The sequence below is a fragment of the Scardinius erythrophthalmus genome (genome assembly GCF_964197995.2).
Source record: "Scardinius erythrophthalmus genome assembly, chromosome: 2".
In the NCBI taxonomy this organism is placed as follows: domain Eukaryota; kingdom Metazoa; phylum Chordata; class Actinopteri; order Cypriniformes; family Leuciscidae; genus Scardinius; species Scardinius erythrophthalmus.
In genome coordinates, this window is record NC_138222.1 from 60,344,338 (window position 1) to 60,361,671 (window position 17,334).

A 17,334-nucleotide genomic window follows, 5' to 3' on the forward strand; every position below is an offset into this window, starting at 1 on the left:
TCTTCTCAATGTCTTCAGGTTAAAGTGATGTGATGAAATGATGAACACACTCACCTGATACTGTCAGTGTAACTCCATCACTGATCTCTGAGTTCTGTGGGGTTTCAGTCTGAGTTCCTCTACAGCTGTACAGACCAGCATGAGACGGATCCACAGATGTGATTATATAGATCTGGGGCCTGTATAGGGTTGCCAACCGTTCCGTATAATACGGAATCGTTCCGTATTTGACACATAAAAATCTTGTTCCGTATTGAACTGATACGGAACGCACTTTGTTCCGTATTTTTGAGAATCAATTCAGTGCAGTGAAAAAAAACCCCGACGGTGCGGTAGATATTAATTTCTCCCCCGGATTGTCTATGATCAGCGTAGCGTTTTTAACATCTTGGAACATCATCAGAAAATGCCCTTTTATTTGGTCGTTTCAGTCATTGTGAGTCACGTATCGTAGCAACGATGACGACAAGTGTAAAATGTAAAAATGACTTCCTCCGAGCAGCCGGCGAAAAAGAAAAGAGCACAAAAATATAGAATTGAATGGGAAAATGACTACCCGTGGCTGGAATGCGTGAGGGACAATGAATACACGGCCGAGCGATGTCAAGGTTCCTTGTCCGTCAGACGTCTCCAGCTGATATGGTAGGCTATGTAATTTTAAAACTCAAATTAGTTCATAAGAAAGTGATTATATTAAAAGAGATAGTACAGGTTTAGCCTAACATTGTAAAGAAATCAAAAAAGTACACATGGAAAAAATAGCTGCACAATGTGCTTAGTCTGGAGGTTTATTTATTTCTGTGAGATTTTCCATGTGCATACGTACAGGTGTTGTATTGCTTGAATGCAGTATTTGTGCAATATTTTAGATTTTCTTTATTAGCTTTTTTATTTATGTTTTTATATTATTGTTTTGCACTTGAAAGAAAGTTAACTATAATGGAAGTATAATTATATAAATATATTTGCACTACACCTCCTTAAAATGTTGTCTAATTAAATTAAAAATATATTTTTTTTGCACTGGAAAGAACATTCTAGAAGTCTAATTCTATTGAATAAGTTTGCACAAGGCTACAGAAGTTTTGAATGTTAGATGTTGTATTTGTTTAAGTTAAAAATAAAATGTATTATAAACTAAACAAATCCATGCATGGTTCATTGTTGGCAAAATGATCATGATAGGCTTTAGGCTATATTTCACATCTAACTTATGTGGTTCAGTCTTGTATATTGATTAGGCCTACTTTGCTATTCTATAGGCCTATAAGTTGTATTATAATATGCTACAATGTATTAAATATATTTATCTAAATATATCAATTAGTTTCCACAATATTCACCAGAAGTCATCATTTCAGGAGTTATTTTTTAAAAAATTATTCATTGGGGGGCGTGTCCGGGGGCGTGTCACGGGGGCGTGTCCCCCCGTTCCTTATTTTCATTTCAGAGAGTTGGCAACCCTAGGCCTGTACCATGAAGGTAACTGAACAAACTCGGGGTTACAGGATTAGTTTTGAGTTGACAAAACCAAACCGATGCAATCAGGCTTTATTGGTACCATGATGCAGCTCATCAACTTTCTTTGTCAACTCAGGCTTTGATCCTTAAGCTATGATTACTCCACGCGCGCGTGCACATAAAAGAGTGACGTCGACACTGAACAACCAATCGTGGGTAGAGCGAGAGCGATATATTTTTCCGCGGAGGAGCAAGAGATAATCATTCATAATTACGATTAATTTAAATATGTATTTCAAGCTCGAAACAATACGGTCTCTGCTGCCAAAGCAAGAGAAGACTGTTGGAGAAAGATTGCTGATGGTTAATGTGTAAGTTAAACAAATACGTTCTATATTTATGTAAAATGATGTATGTAGGCTATATATGTATGTGTAGCCTATATGTGTAATATAGCCTATAGATTATTTTTATAAAATATAAAAAATGTGCATGTATGTACTAAGAAAGATTAATATTCATTGATTTTTAGATTTTTAGATGCAACCCCAACTCCAAATGTTCTTGGCAGCAGATAAAGACAAAATATAAAAATATAATTCAAAGTGGTTATTTCAAGGAGTTAATTCAAAGAGTATTTACCACAACCTTTTATTACTTTTGTGAACATTTTATCACACTTGTTTGTAGCAAACAGAAATAAAGAATTAAATTCAGAAAACCAGAATACACTGTGGTGGAGGAGTTGGCTCTGAGAAGGCAATAAGGGATGGCCAATTATGGATGGGATTACAGGTGCTGTACAATCTGACCCTGGTGCTGGCTCCTCTAAGCAAGTAACACTGGGTACGTGTGCAATACATTACTACTTTTTTTTTAAGTTTTAAATATGGCTGACTGTATGTTCTGCAGGGAAATACAGTGTCCCTGTTGAAGCTAGCACACACACACACACACACACACACAGGTCAGTATGCAGCATGACAGAACACCAAACATAACCTGCTTTACAACAGTTATGCTTTACATTGGCCTACTTTTATTTATTAGGGTGAAGCAAATGATGAAGACACTGTGTCTGTGTGTTCTCAGACAGTTGCTGATGTAAATGCACTGGGCTTTTTATTATGGCAAACATTTGAATGTGTGGCATAAAAAAGGGACTGGCCCTTTCACATCTCTTTTATTGTAGGATTTTTCACAACCTGACCCAGAAACTGAGGCCTCTACCTCAATGGGCTTCAGAAGAAATGTGTAAGGATTTAAAACCCTTGACATAAATTACAGTCAGTCCTGTGTTTGTAGGAAGTCAAGGAACTTTTTGTGATTTTGATGAGCCTCCAGAAAACTTGTAATGATCATGTTTGTGGTGGAATTATGTTTCAGGTGGAAACAGACTCAGTCAGGGCCCTGTACAAAAGGAGTCTTGAACTAGACTGCACACTAAAGGAGTCTTGAACTAGACTGCACACTAAAGGAGTCTTGAACTAGACTGCACACTAAAGGAGTCTTGAACTGACTGTGAGCTGAGGAGGCTCCAAACAAAATCAAACAGCTGGATAAAACTGATCTCAGTGTGTGTATATATATATATATATATATTAGTATAACTTATTTAACCAAGTAACACTTATATGAATATTTATTAATGCAACTTTCTCTTGCTCTCTTTCTCCCTCCCATCCCACAAAACCAATAAAACAGTTTGAGACCTATCTGCAGTTTCAATGTGCTTTTATTAAGTGTAATATTGTATGGTGATTGCATCTACATCTGCACCAGCTGGGTGGTCAAGTGTGATCGGGTCAGTTTCATCAGGGAGAAGCTGGTTTTGTGTTTCTCGCTCCTTTCTACTGGTGGCTATATTGTGCAGAATGGCACATGCAGCCACTATCTGTGATGCCCGCTCTGGTGACTCTGAAGTGCCGAACACAGTTGAAATGTGCCTTTAGGATGCCAAAGGTCATCTCTATCTTCACTCTGGTTTTACTGAGGGCCACATTGAAGCAATGCTGTGGCTCTATCTGAGGGTCATGATAGGGGGTTATTGTGTAGGTTTTTCTATCTCAGTTTAAATGAACAGTGTTTTGTACTGTACCAAATTTAACTTGCTTTCCTCAAAGCGCTGACACAACACGGACTCATGGAAAATTTGTAAGACAAGCACTGGAGCCAGGCCATTTGGCATCCAAACTTGATCATATGTTCATGACCACAAGTCGTCTGCAGATGAAATGCTTAGTAGATCATTGTTATATCTGTTAAAGTTACTATTAATTTAAAGATTCATCTCACAGAAAATAATCATCTCACATATTCACATCATCTCTACCTGAACATTAAGGCTGTGATAGGACTTCCTATTAACATAATCTGCCTCATGTTCCCCTAGAGCAGTGGAGATTGGAGCAATAGACTGCATACATGTTGCAATGACTTGGGAATCCTATCATAAGATTATCAGAAGAATAATAAAAAAAGATTCAAAATAATTCTTAACATGTATTATATTGTATAGTACATTTGTGAAATTTGCTTTTTGAGAAAAAAAAAAGTGTTCATGTGATGTCACCCTATCAATATATCTTACCGGCAATTTTATAAAAGCCCTCTTTTATGGACATGGTCGATATGTCCGGGGAACACTATTAATGAAACTTTTCATGTACTCCTGCAGAGCGAGGACCACCTTGCGAATGGTTCGACAAACATATTTTTTCCCCTAGCTTCTGTGCGTCACCCACCGTGCAAGAATGTACCACTTGCAAAAAAAATAAAATAAATGCAACGCAATACAATTTGCGGTACAGTAAGTGCATGAATTCGACGTGTTAAATTCTTTATGTGCGGCTCAAGAAGTTCGCAAAGATAAGACATTCCTTCCGCGGAAAATCTGTATCTTTCATACAAGTAACTATCAGTTAAGGCAAGGGGATTTTGTCTGGTTAAAAACTCTTTCTCTACGAAGTGCTCGTCAAACAATTTGCGCTGAGATGTCCACCGGATTTGGAAGAAAAGGTGAAGTCATTGCAACAGACACCGGGAATAAGTTACGTCACCTATATGTTTCTTTGCTCTCAGCTGATTGGTCAAACTTCGGTCTGAGATCTTGAATCCAGAACATAACCTGCCCCGGAGCAGGTTAGCCGTGCAGCATAAGATACCATGGCAACGAACACCGATTAAAGCCGAGCTACTTTCATAGTACCTAAAACCCAGGGTTGGCGGAAACTAAGCTGAAACATAGCTGGCTAGCCACCTAATCCGGCTTCATGGTACAGGCCCCTGGTCTGTTCTTGCTCTGTTTTCTTGTCTTGTGTCTTTATACCAGCTGTACCTCCAGACTCCTGTCTCCTGTATGTCACATGTGAGAGTGACTCTCTCTCCTCTGAACACACGAACATCAGGCTTCACCTTCACTACAGGTTTGGGTCTCTCTGTGAAATGAGCAAACACAAAAAAATCTACAAAGTTATCATCATATAACATGTTAAATAAAAGCCAGACATAAAAAATAAACTTATTCAGCCATATAATCTTTGCAAGCACAGACTGTTTTAGTTCAGACAATCTTTCTTTTTTAACTTATTGAAACCATCAAAAACTATAATTCTTGTTCACAGTAATATTCTTCTCAATAGTTTAATCAGTAATAAAAAACTGTTTAAAGATTAAAAGAGTTTAAAATAATAATGATAGTACAATCTGAACGACTCTCTGCTTCTTAGCGTCTGTTTTCATGGATCTGTGTCTCGTGTCGAAGCTGCGTCCTCTTGACGTCACATTTATCGGCCGCATACGTCATAAAGAACGTCTTATTTCAGGACAGTCTCCATTATAAAACTGAGCGTTATTGCTAGTGAAGTGTAAATTGTTGTAGTTTCCTCATGGGAATGTAATGGTCAGTTTACTGAGATGAAGAGCCTCATGACGTTTGCGGCAGATAGATGTGACCTCCGGAGGATTCAGCCTTCGAGATGAGACACAGCCGGTGACTCCAGGATTTGATGATCTGTGAGATTGAGAATGTGTGTGTGTTGTTCACCATGAGCTCTGAGTGACTGAACTTACTCACAGCGGCCTTTCTGGAGCCCATAACCACGAGAGAGAAAGGTCTATATTAACACCAGTATTGGTGTCGGCCGATACTGCGCTCTCATATTCATACTCATAAAAATGCTCCAATACCAACAACCGATACTAATGCAGTGTGTGTGCAGTGTGTAGAGTGTGTACAGTGTTTGTGTCCAGACAAAGTAACTGAAAACAGAGGGTATAATGGGGATACAAAAGCTGGTTAAAAAAGAAAAAAAGATACAATAGAAAGCCATCTGAAGTAAATGTCTAATCAGTGGAATATTAAACGAATAGTCACGTCTATATATATACTGTTACGAGACGCACAAGCTTGTTGAGCGCATCCCTTTTTCACAGACATCAGTGGAAAGTTTGTAGTGAAAGTTTTTATGAGGACAATGATGTTGAACTCACCCTTCACAGAGAGAGAAACAGCAGAGCTTGATGTTGATGAGTTTGGTCTTCCATCTCTCTGTCCTTTACACCAGTACTGACCCTGATCAGATGTAATTACTCTTGTGATAGTGAGAGTGTCTCTGTTTACAGTGTAACGATCAGACGTCTGTAACTTTACACTGCCTTTATACCACTCAGATCTCCAGGGATCTGACCAGTAAAATGAACTCTGTGTCCGGTAAATTCTCCTGATCCAGTCACTGTGAGTCTCTATCACACACTTCAGATTGATTGTTTCTCCAGTGAATACACGACTGTCTGGTGTCACAGTCACTGTAGATGTGGGGGAATCTGAGAAGAAAGACAAATATGTCAATATTTAATGTCAAATAAATAGTTTCATTCAAATTCCTTTGAGAACTTTTAGAGCTTAAAGATTCTCTATAAACTCACTTTATTTCTAGTAAATGCAGTGATTATTAAACCTGTTCCTTTGTGTTTTGAGTGATTTCTGTCGAACATCTGTAGTTTATTTTCCTCTGTTAAACTCAGTAAATGATCCTGTATTTCTGCTGTGAAATAACTGGACAGTCTGAACTTTCTGTCTCTGTTTCTGGTCACAGTGTTCAGAGTTTTGACAGTGACAGTCTTTTATTTTTCTTCTGCAGAACATCAGTGATCAGAGATGACTGTAAACTGTCAGTAAACAGAGACTGTGTGTTTTATTTCTAAACTGTGTCTCTGGACAGGATGATGGAGACTAAAATACTCTTCTTAGTCATGATTTCTGTCATATAGAGTCATTTGACTTATTTTATGATACATTTATGGTGCTTTTGTGTCCTTTTTAAACTCTAAAAGTTCACCATCTCATTATTATAGCGATCAGCACATTATAAATATATTTTTAAAAAATCTAAAGAAGAAAAATATATAGATTCAGAACGACATGAGGGAGATTAAATTATGACAGTATTATTACTTTCATGTGAGATAATGAAAGTTGATCGACTGTCTTTCAAACATTAGAATTAAGATTAATTTCATCCAACACTCAAAGTTTCAACATTCATAATCAGAGACAGAACGACGACAGGATCATCTGAAAATCAAAGCAAAGCTGCATTTGTATAAAAACTTCAGTAAGTGCACAAAAATATTTATGGAAATATGTACAAATATTTTTAAATTAAAGTGTATAACGGCCAATAACACAGCTCTTCTTTTCGCTGTTTCTCAGGTCTGTGTTCACATGCGTCAGACAGACGTCTTTATCTGTTATTAGATCACACTTCAAGTAAAATACTTCAGCTTTAACATGTATTTTCAGATCTCTGCATTCAGTTTCATTCAGTTTTGCTCCTTCAAGTTTGAACACAAAGAATTAAACAGATTGAAAGCCTCAAAAGAGAGATGGACTGTAACGCTCAGTCAGTCTGAAGCACAGCATTTGTGCAAAGATTCACAGATTTCCAGTAAGTGCAGGCAGCAATACAATAATTAAATATAATAATATAATAAATCATTTTAGCTGCTGGTTCATATCATGTGTAATGAGCGCAGTGTTTTTATGATGGCGTTTAAATCCTTTAACTATTACACTAGGTTTTAAGAGCTCTACATTCAGCTCTGTCTTACTCAATCTGTTTTGAACACAAGAACACGTCAATCTGTGAGAGAGTTAAGCAGAATTAACCCTTCAAAAGAGGAGTGAGAACCGCATTATTAGTGTGAACGTAACATCCCAGTCAAAGACTCTCGATTGTATTTGTGATCATAAATAGAGAGAGTTTAAGAGGACAATGATGTTGAACTCACCCTTCACAGAGAGAGAAAGAGAGCTTGATGTTGATGAGTTTGGTCTTCCATCTCTCTGTCCTTTACACCTGTACTGACCCTGATCAGACTCAGTAGCTCCTCTGATAGTGAGAGTGTCTCTGTTTACAGCGTAACGATCAGACGTCTGTAACTTTACACTGCCTTTATACCACTCATATCTCCAGTAACTGTGATCAGAGTTTATCACACACTTCAGATTGACTGTTTCTCCAGTGAATACAGGACTGTCTGGTGTCACAGTCACTGCAGATGTGGGTAAATCTGAGAAGAAACACAGAAACATAAAGACTCAAACATCTCTTTCAGGGAATAAAACTGATTGTTCAGAAGGACCTTCGGTTGTAAATGGGAATGTTGCTGGCAGAGCCGATCCGCCCTATACGCACACTACGCAAGCTGCGTAGGGCCCCGCAAATTACTCAAGGCCCCGCCTCCCCCTCGTGTCAAAGCGCGTCATTCAAAGTTGACAACATCGTTGAGAAATGAGAAAATGAAGCGGAACTATCCTTCTGGTCACGAAGAAAGAGGGGAAAAAAACACTATGCGAGTGAATTGTGGGAACAGCAATCAGGTAGACTGAGTTTGCTTGTTTATAAACTGCAGCTGGGAAAAGATAACAGCGTCGCGTGTTAACGTGCGTTCATATGCGCGTGCACGAAATGAAATGCGCACTTTCCAAAATAAACATCCATAGCGGGATGACAATCCTCACACATACTTTTAAAAACAAGACAATGATCATCTACTCTCCAAGTCAAGGTTAAGTTACAACTCTGCAATAATGCCAGATGGAAAACAATGTATTGGCTTTATAGTCTATATTGCAATTAAGATGTTGATCGACTGAACATACTGGTCAATATGGATGCACATCCCTCAGTAAATAATAACCTTCAAGTATTAAGTATTGCTGTTATCATTTAAAACACAGTGACATGCTGTGGCAATTTTAGCTAGTTTTATTCATTCACAGCACAGGATGCATATGTGATTTCAAGAATTCAATTTGTTCTATTTGAAGTGTGAATACTTAATATTTTACTAGTAACACTGTCTATTTCTGATATCAGGAATTACCTTTATTATATTACCTTTATAATATTATTACACAGAAAGTAAACAAAAGCGTAAATATCTACGTAATAAAATACAAATTCTGATATTGGGGTTCCAATCATGCACTGCTGATTAATTAACAAGGTTAATTCTTCACTGTTTTCCAGCTGTATATACAGTTTTACCATTGCTTTTGTTGTCAGGATTAGTAACTTGCCATTTTGTGACATTTGGAGTTAATTTTCTATCAAATGTTATTGGCATTGTGTATTGTCTACAAGTATTGAGGTCTCTGCATTCACATTATGCTTAACACCTGACGTGTTTATATGGTGTCTCGCAAAATATCTGTAGTATAAAGTACATGGATTTCCCAAGTAAAGCACATACCATAAATGTGTGGTATAATTTAATATTATATTGTTTGAGTGAAATGTAATGCAAAGGAAATTTCAACTAAATGTATAGCCTACTACCCAACCTTTTACTAGCAAAGTTAAAATACTTTTACCTAGTTAAGTAACGTATACTTAATGCCATATGTGAAATTAACTTAAAAAATATGCATGTGAAATAAAAAAAAGTAAATTTTACTTATTGTTTCTTTAGTCTGGGTCAGGTAGGAGGGCCCCTTAAATTATTTTTTTTGCTTAGGGCCCCAGGGAGGTCAGGATCGGCTCTGCTACAGCGTGACGTGTTTGAGTGTCAGCAGCAGAAGGGGGGTTTGGTGTTGAATGAATGAATGAATGAATGAAAAAGCTTTATTTCGAACATGTAAAAGAGACTTAAAAAAACTACAAAAAAAACTACAAAAAAACTACAAAACTACAAAAAAAACCAACAACAACAACAACAAAAAACAAAAACAAAAAAAACAATCATAGTAATAATGATTTTATTTATTTATATGATTTTTGTAAAAAAAACAAGAAAACAATTTTAACTTATAAATGTCCGAAAAGGAATAGGAAGAAGCATAAGCTTATTCAATCCTACCCCTTCTCCACTACTTTTTAATAATTAACCGGTTGGCCGAACATCTTGATCTATTTGTCTCCACACACACACACACACACACAAAAAAAACCATACATATTTACCTATGTTTATTGCAACGCTATCTCACGACCAATTCGTACGAATTCGTACGAATGATAAAAAGTTGGCTAATTCGTACTAATTCGTACGACCTCACTCGTACGAATTTGTACGATTTGTCTAAACCCACGTGATGGGTAGGTTTAGGGGCGGGGTCAGGGGTAGGTCATTCGTATGAATTCATACGAATTGGCCAATTCGTAAAATATGTACGATTTTGCAAAAATCGTACTAATTCGTACGAGTCAGGTCGTATGAATTCGTACGAATAAGCCACCTCGTAGAATTTGTACGTTTTCCCGTGAGAACGGGCTGGTTTATATACATCATAAATAATAAATTGCATAAAAATAATAATAATAAAAATAAAATAAAAAAATGAAAATATATAAATTAACTGTCACCTAATCAATGACCTTCTTCCTCTCTGTACCTTGCAAATACCATATTTTTACAGCGCTTTTTAAACTGAGTCATACTTGGACATTGTTTAAATACTGAACTTAATCTGTTCCACACCTTCACTCCACATATCGAAAAACAAAAACTTTTTAATGTTGTACGGACATATAATTGTTTAAAGTTGCACTCACCCCTAATATTATATCTCCCTTCTCTATTAAAAAACAGTTGTTGAATATTGCCAGGGAGTAGGTTAGTTTTTGCTTTATACATTATTTGTGCTGTTTGAATATAAACCAGATCAGTAAATTTCAATATCTTTGATTTTAAAAATAATACATTTGTGTGATCTCTATAACCGGCACCATGAATCATCCTTATGGCTCTTTTTTGCAACATAAATACAGATAATAGTCTGCATCCATAAGTATTACCCCAAACCTCTGCACAGTAGTTTAGATATGGTAATATCAGCGCACAGTAAAGAATGTGAAGTGATTTGTAGTTCAGAACATGTTTCGCTTTGTTCAATATTAAAATACTTCTTGAAAGTTTATTGTGTACATATTTTATGTGAGATGTCCAACATATTTTGTCATCTATTATCACCCCAAGAAACTTATTTTCATTAACCCGTTCTATGTCCACCCCATCTACCTGTATCCGGACTTGTATACTCTCTTTACAGTTACCAAATAACATGAAGTTGGTTTTATTAATAATTTATTTCTATCAAACCATCTTTTTAATTTATACATTGCTGAAGTAATAGTCTCCACTAGCTCCTGTAAATTCCCCCCAGAACAAAAAATATTTGTATCATCTGCAAATAGAACTAGTTTTACTGTCTTTGTAACTTTGCATATATCATTTATATATAATAGAAATAATTTTGGACCCAGAACTGACCCCTGGGGGACGCCACAAGTAATGTCCAAGCAAGACGATGTGTATTCCCCCAACTTCACAAATTGTTTCCTATCTCTTAAATAACTTTTCACCCAGTGCAATACTACGCCCCTGATCCCATACCGTTCCAATTTATTAATTAATATGTTATGATCGTGTCAAAAGCTTTTTTAAGATCGATGAAAACTCCAACTGTATACTGTTTGTGTTCTAAAGCGTTTGTGATTTCCTCAATTGAATCAATTAATGCCAGTGATGTTGAACTATCTGATCTAAATCCGTATTGATTGTCAGAAAGTATTTTTTGTTTATCTAAAAATTTGTCTAATCTATTGGAAAATAGTTTTTCTAGAATTTTGGAAAATTGTGGTAATAAAGAAATAGGCCTGTAATTTGTGAACTTGTGAACTTGTGTTCCGTTTTGTACAACGGAACAACTTTCGCCATTTTCATTTTGTTTGGGAATTTACCGGTGTGAAATGACAGATTACAGATATATGTTATTGGTTTAGAGATCCCCTCAATTACCTTTTTCACAATTTTCATATCAACTTCATTGCAATCAGCAGATGTTTTGTATTTAAAATTGTTTACAATTTCTATTATTTCTTTTTCTTCCACCTCTGTAAGAAACATTGAGTTGGGATTCCTTTCTATTAAGTTTTCACTCCAATCTTCAGATAACAATGGATCTGGAATTTCTTCTGTTCAGAGGGAAGATCACTGATTGGCTGGGAATGTTTTCAGATTTCAGCCAATAGGAGACTGTCACGCTGTCTTTTATAAGTCACTTCAGTATTTCGTCAGGCTCGTTTATTGCAGCTCATTAATATCAGGTTGGAGTTTCTTCCTCTGCTACTGTGAACTGACTTTGATCTTCAGTTGAAACTGTGAAATACACACAAAAAACATTTTCAACATTTAAACGGACATGTCTTATGTTTTTTTTCCACTGCAGTTATTGCTTTCATGAATGTCCATTATCTGTTTAAAATATAGATTTATATTATATAAAAGACAGGCAGTGAAGGCAGATCTGTCAGTGAGAAGAGAGAGAGAGAGAGAGAGAGAGAGAGAGAGAGAGAGAGAGAGAGAGAGAAAGAGAGAGAGAGAGAGGGAGAGAGAGAGAGAGAGAGTTGTGTGTGTGTGTGTGTGTGTGTGTGTGTGTGTGTGTGTGTGTGTGTGTGTGTGTGTGTCAGACAGTAGTTTTACCTCTCGCTCTGTAACATTTGTAAAGCAGCACGACTGTCGCTAGCAGATACGGAGAAGCGGCCAGAAGAAAACTGAGGATTTTGAGGACAGAAATCTGACCTGAAAAACAGAAACACAAGCACATTATTCTGCAACAAAGTTTGTGAGTGAATATAAAACAAAAATATTTTTCCTCCTGTCTCATCTTATTCCACCACCATTTCCCTTTCAGAGCTCTGTATTAAAGGAATAGTTCATTCAAAAATTCATAATCTGCCGAAATTTACTGACATTCATTTTGAATTTCTTTCTTGTGTGGAACAAAAAATAGATTTCTAAATTTAAGTATATCTGATTGTGCTAAAGTGAAACTATTGCAAGTATATTTTAGGTACACTTTAAATATCTTGCATTTAAAGACTGATATTTTACAGAGATCATACTATCCTTACTATAATAATAGATATTTTGAAGGATTTTTTTCAGTTACATTGTATGGACAAAAACAGATACATTTTTCCAAATAACTTATTTTATGTTCCACAGAAGAATAAAGTTATACATGTTTGGATGATATGAGGGTGAGTAAATAAATAAAAAACAAAAATAATTAATAATTAATAAAAAAAGTTGCGGGATGTTGTTTATAGGTGTTGATTTCACTAAATCTCAGTATTGTCACGATCACCAGCTGGAGAGCCCTTGATAAACACCAGAGGACACTCAATCCCAGACCAGTGCCACTCTGTCATGGACTTCATTACCCATAATCCTTTGCCCGAACTCATCAGCACTCATTGTTTTCAGCTGTGTCTCATTAACCTTGTTAGCTCACGCTTTATAAGCCTGGTCAATTCAGTCATTCATCGCTAAGTGTTGCATATGTCTTGACTGCATTTCTAAAACTTTGTTTCCTGGATTTCCTGATTCTCTGCTTGTTCAGTTGGATTTCTCTGTTCGCCTCAGCCCTTAACTCGGTTATTGTTTGTAGTTATGGCAAAGTGAGGCTTCCTGAACCACTGAGTAGTGGTGGTGTAAGAAAAAATGATGTGGATGTCAAAGATCTCAAAAATGAAGTTTATTACAGTATAGCAGTGGCAAGGTACACAAAGCACCTTGGGTTCACCAGCGATAGAATGAACCCAGAACATCCAAATCTTAAAACTTTTATCCTGTTATAGTTTACAACTCTTAATGTAAATGAAGTTGCTCCTGTTGTGACAGCTGTGGTCTGTATGCAGTGCTGTCACTGGTGGGGTGCGAGGCCCTGTGCGAACTTGAAATGCGAGGCCCTGCTCTTTGAAGTGGATGCTCAATTGCGCATGAATAACAGTCACACGGACGTAGCTGTTCTAGTTCTATTGCACGCATAATCTCGCTGCAATACGTTTTTATCAAGTTGAATAATACAGCATAATCATGCACAGCTATGACTTTTTGCTATGTGCAACGAGTGGCTTTACATCAAGTAAGAATTATCGTGTGAATACATACATAGATCCGACTATATAACCAACGTGTGTCTGAATGGTCCAGTGGTAGAACTTTCGCCAAGCGTGTCAGAGGTTCTGGGTTCCAATCCGCACTCGCATAGTTTTTTTTCTCTCATCAAAACCGATTATGTTTATCAGTGGTTGTATATCAAGCAGGGACACGTTTGTGCGCATGATGTTTTGTGATTTCACCAGAATAGAGTATGCGCAACGGATTGAAGCATGCGTCCGAGTGAAGACAGTGCGGCGTGTGCGTGAGCTAGTGATGTATGTCTCGAGACCGGTCTTGGTCTCGAGACCGGTCTCGAGACCACTTTTACGTGGTCTCGGTCTTGTCACGGCCTCGACGGTCTTTGGTCTTGGTCTTGTCTTGGTCTCGGATCTCTCGGTCTTGTCTAGGTCTCGATGTCTCAGACCGACATAGTGGTCGGGGGATTTAGAAATACAATACTACAATATCCACGACGACACAACGTTCGATAATGCAACATATTATCCGCAACGGAACGGATTGAAGCGCGCGCCCGATTGATGACAGTGCGGTGTGTGCTCGAGCCACACGAGAAAACACTGTATCCGCGGCCACTGATCGCAGCGGCAACAAGCACTTTGATCACTTGGTTTAAAAAACACATATCAGTGACATGATGGGTTTTAACTTCATTCAGGAGATTTTGGGTAACTGCACAACTGACAGATGACTTTGAGCGCACCGCCAAACGGTGTGTGTGTGTGTTGTGTGTGTAACCATAGCGACAAAACGACAAACTTTCGGATCCTGCACTTAAGCCTATAATTTCGTTTTTAAAAATTTAATTATGTATTTAAAAGTTGCAGAATGGATTCATTTGGAGTCTGAGACTCCGAAATCGGCAGAGATAGACATTTAGACAGATAGAGATAGCATTTGCTTAGATGAATTTGTGTCTTTGATATCTGTGTGTGTGTGTGTGTGTGTGTGTGTGTGTGTGTGTGTGTGTGTTGTTTGATTACAGTATATTGTATTTAAGATGGTGTTAGACTAAATAAATTATCTTTAAAATATCATCTGCATATCTATGTTGTGTTAACTAAACATTAGGCCTAATCCAAGTTTATAATTGTGCATCTTTAATTTGCTGTTACGATTTCATCTACACATTAAGTATAATTTCAATTGGTTAAATATTTCTCATTCTTTAGACACTTGTTGGAGGAGCAAGATGGTGTTGGAGGTGTTTGATGTTTTGTCAGATGAACCAGTCAATGTCATGTCAGTCTTCAACAGTACACAATAAGTTAAGGTAGGGCTGTAGTACTCGAGTCCGGACTTGGACTCGAGTCCGGACTCAAGACCGCTTTTCTATGGTCTCGGACTTGTCTCGGACTCGCTGGTATTCGGACTCGGACTTGTCTCGGTCTCGGCCACTGGTCTTGCCAAATATGGCTTTTGGTCTTGACCGAGTCTAGGTTTCTTTATTATGTTCCCAGTAATCACACATACGTCGCCGTGATATTAAAACAATATATTATTGGAGGGAAAGTGAAACACTGGCCACCTAATAAGTATTTCGGCTCTTTTTCGTGAGCCGGCTCGTTTCACTCAGCTCACTGAAAGAGCCGGCTCTTTTGACTCACAAACAGCTCTATAAAAAATAAATGTTTAAATAAACTCGCTGAAAGTCCACCGCTAGTGCAACGTGAATATTCACATTTTTAATTGTCCATAACACCCCGAAAACTAGCCTGCTTGCCTTGCACATCTAATTAATGGGCAAAGTTTTCCGACTTTTTTTCTTACCTTTCTTTCTTTGCCTCCACGAGTGGTAGGCGCAATGACTGGCTGTTTTAAAATATAGCTAAAATCGAAACAAAATAACCCAGCTCATAACTTGCAGGTTTGCTTAGTGGCAAACTTTTTTCATTTGATTGCTTCAGCCGCCACCCGCCCGAATTTAATTAAAATATTATTTTTCGTCACGTCATCCGCCCGATCCGCGGTTTATCCGCATCTCTTGTGTGTGTGTGTGTGTGTGTGTCTGTGAGTTGTCTCGGTCTTCCCTCATGCAGTTTAATTGGTTGACATCGTGTGTATATGATTGACAGGAACAGAATGTAAGGCTGATCAGACAGTCGAAACGAATGTGTTAGGCCTAGGCTATATAATTATTATTTTTTTGTTGTTCTTTGAATTAGTCAATTATTTTAAATAAAATTAAAATTATTCATTATTTCATTATTACATAATGATTTAATTTCTATAGGCTAGCCTATATTTTTTAGCAGACTTTTTTTTTTCCTGTCCTGGACTCGGTCTTGACTCGGACTCGAACCTTTTTGGACTCGGTCTTGACTCGGACTCGAACCTCTTTGGACTCGGTCTTGACTTGGACTCGACTAGTCCTGGTCTTGGACTTGTCTTGGACTTGACAAAGGTGGTCTTGACTACAGCCCTAAGTTAAGGGAGTCTCAATCCTCTAATAGTGCAGTAACAGCCGTCATGCAATAATTGCTCACATAGTTGATCTCACCCAGTCTGCAAAAACATTTACAGTGAGCTCACAGTCACACACATGACATGGTCTGTTTCTGTATTGTTCTGCCAACTGCGGCTGAACCCTAGTATGCTGCTGTTCTTGAATTCATACAAGTTATAGCTTAGCTTCAACACTAGTCTGTTTTTTTTCCTCCGGTCTCGACTTGGTCTTGGTCTTGACTTATTCTGTCTTGGTCTTGGTCTTGTCTTGGTCTCGATACCCTCTGGTCTTGGTAGTGTCTTGGTCTCGGTTTAGGCGGTCTTGACTACAAGTCTAGCGTGAGCCACACAAGAAAACACTGTATAACACCTAGGATATCCAGATCCACCAAAGGAGGGAGAGCATTTTCACATTTAGCTCCAAAACTCTGGAATAGCCTTCCTGATATTGTTCGTTGCTCAGACTCACTCTCCCAGTTTAAAACTAGATTAAAGACGCATCTCTTCAGCCAGGCATTCATATAATATTTTTAATCTTACAGTTAAATCCGGTCTCTAGTTCATAAACGCAAGAGGAGAACTGGCCCCCGACTGAGCCTGGGTTCTCCCAAGGTTTTTTTTTCTCCATTAGGTCACCTGATGGAGTTTTAGGACACCATTAGGTCACTTGATGGAGTTTTTCGGTTCCTTGCCACTGTTGCCTTTGGCTTGCTCAGTTGGGGATATTTTGGAGATATTTAATTTTAATTTTATCAATCAATAAATTCCACTAGAAACAAACCTTGTTGTATTATTTTAATGTATTACTGTGAAGCTGCTTTGATGCAATCTGTATTGTGAAAAGCGCTATACAAATATACTTGACTTGACTTGTATCCGCGCCACTGATCGCAGCAGCAACGAGCACTTTGATCACTTGATTTAAAAAAACACATTTCAGCGCTAGATCGTCTCTTA

The 17,334-nt window shown here is 37.6% G+C and overlaps 1 protein-coding gene across 1 annotated transcript in view; it reads right to left on the reverse strand.

Moving 5' to 3' along the window:
* Nucleotides 1-11,698: 11,698 nt before the first annotated feature.
* Nucleotides 11,699-17,334, reverse strand: part of LOC308687129 (Fc receptor-like protein 5) — a 40,099-nt gene continuing 34,463 nt past the window's right edge. The window contains exons 11-12 of the mRNA XM_081359393.1: nt 12,451-12,549; nt 11,699-12,126 (exon numbers count right to left, since the gene is read on the reverse strand). Coding sequence (XP_081215519.1) covers nt 12,071-12,126; nt 12,451-12,549 — 155 coding nt within the window. The 3' untranslated portion in view covers nt 11,699-12,070. The remainder of the gene's footprint in view (nt 12,127-12,450; nt 12,550-17,334) is intronic.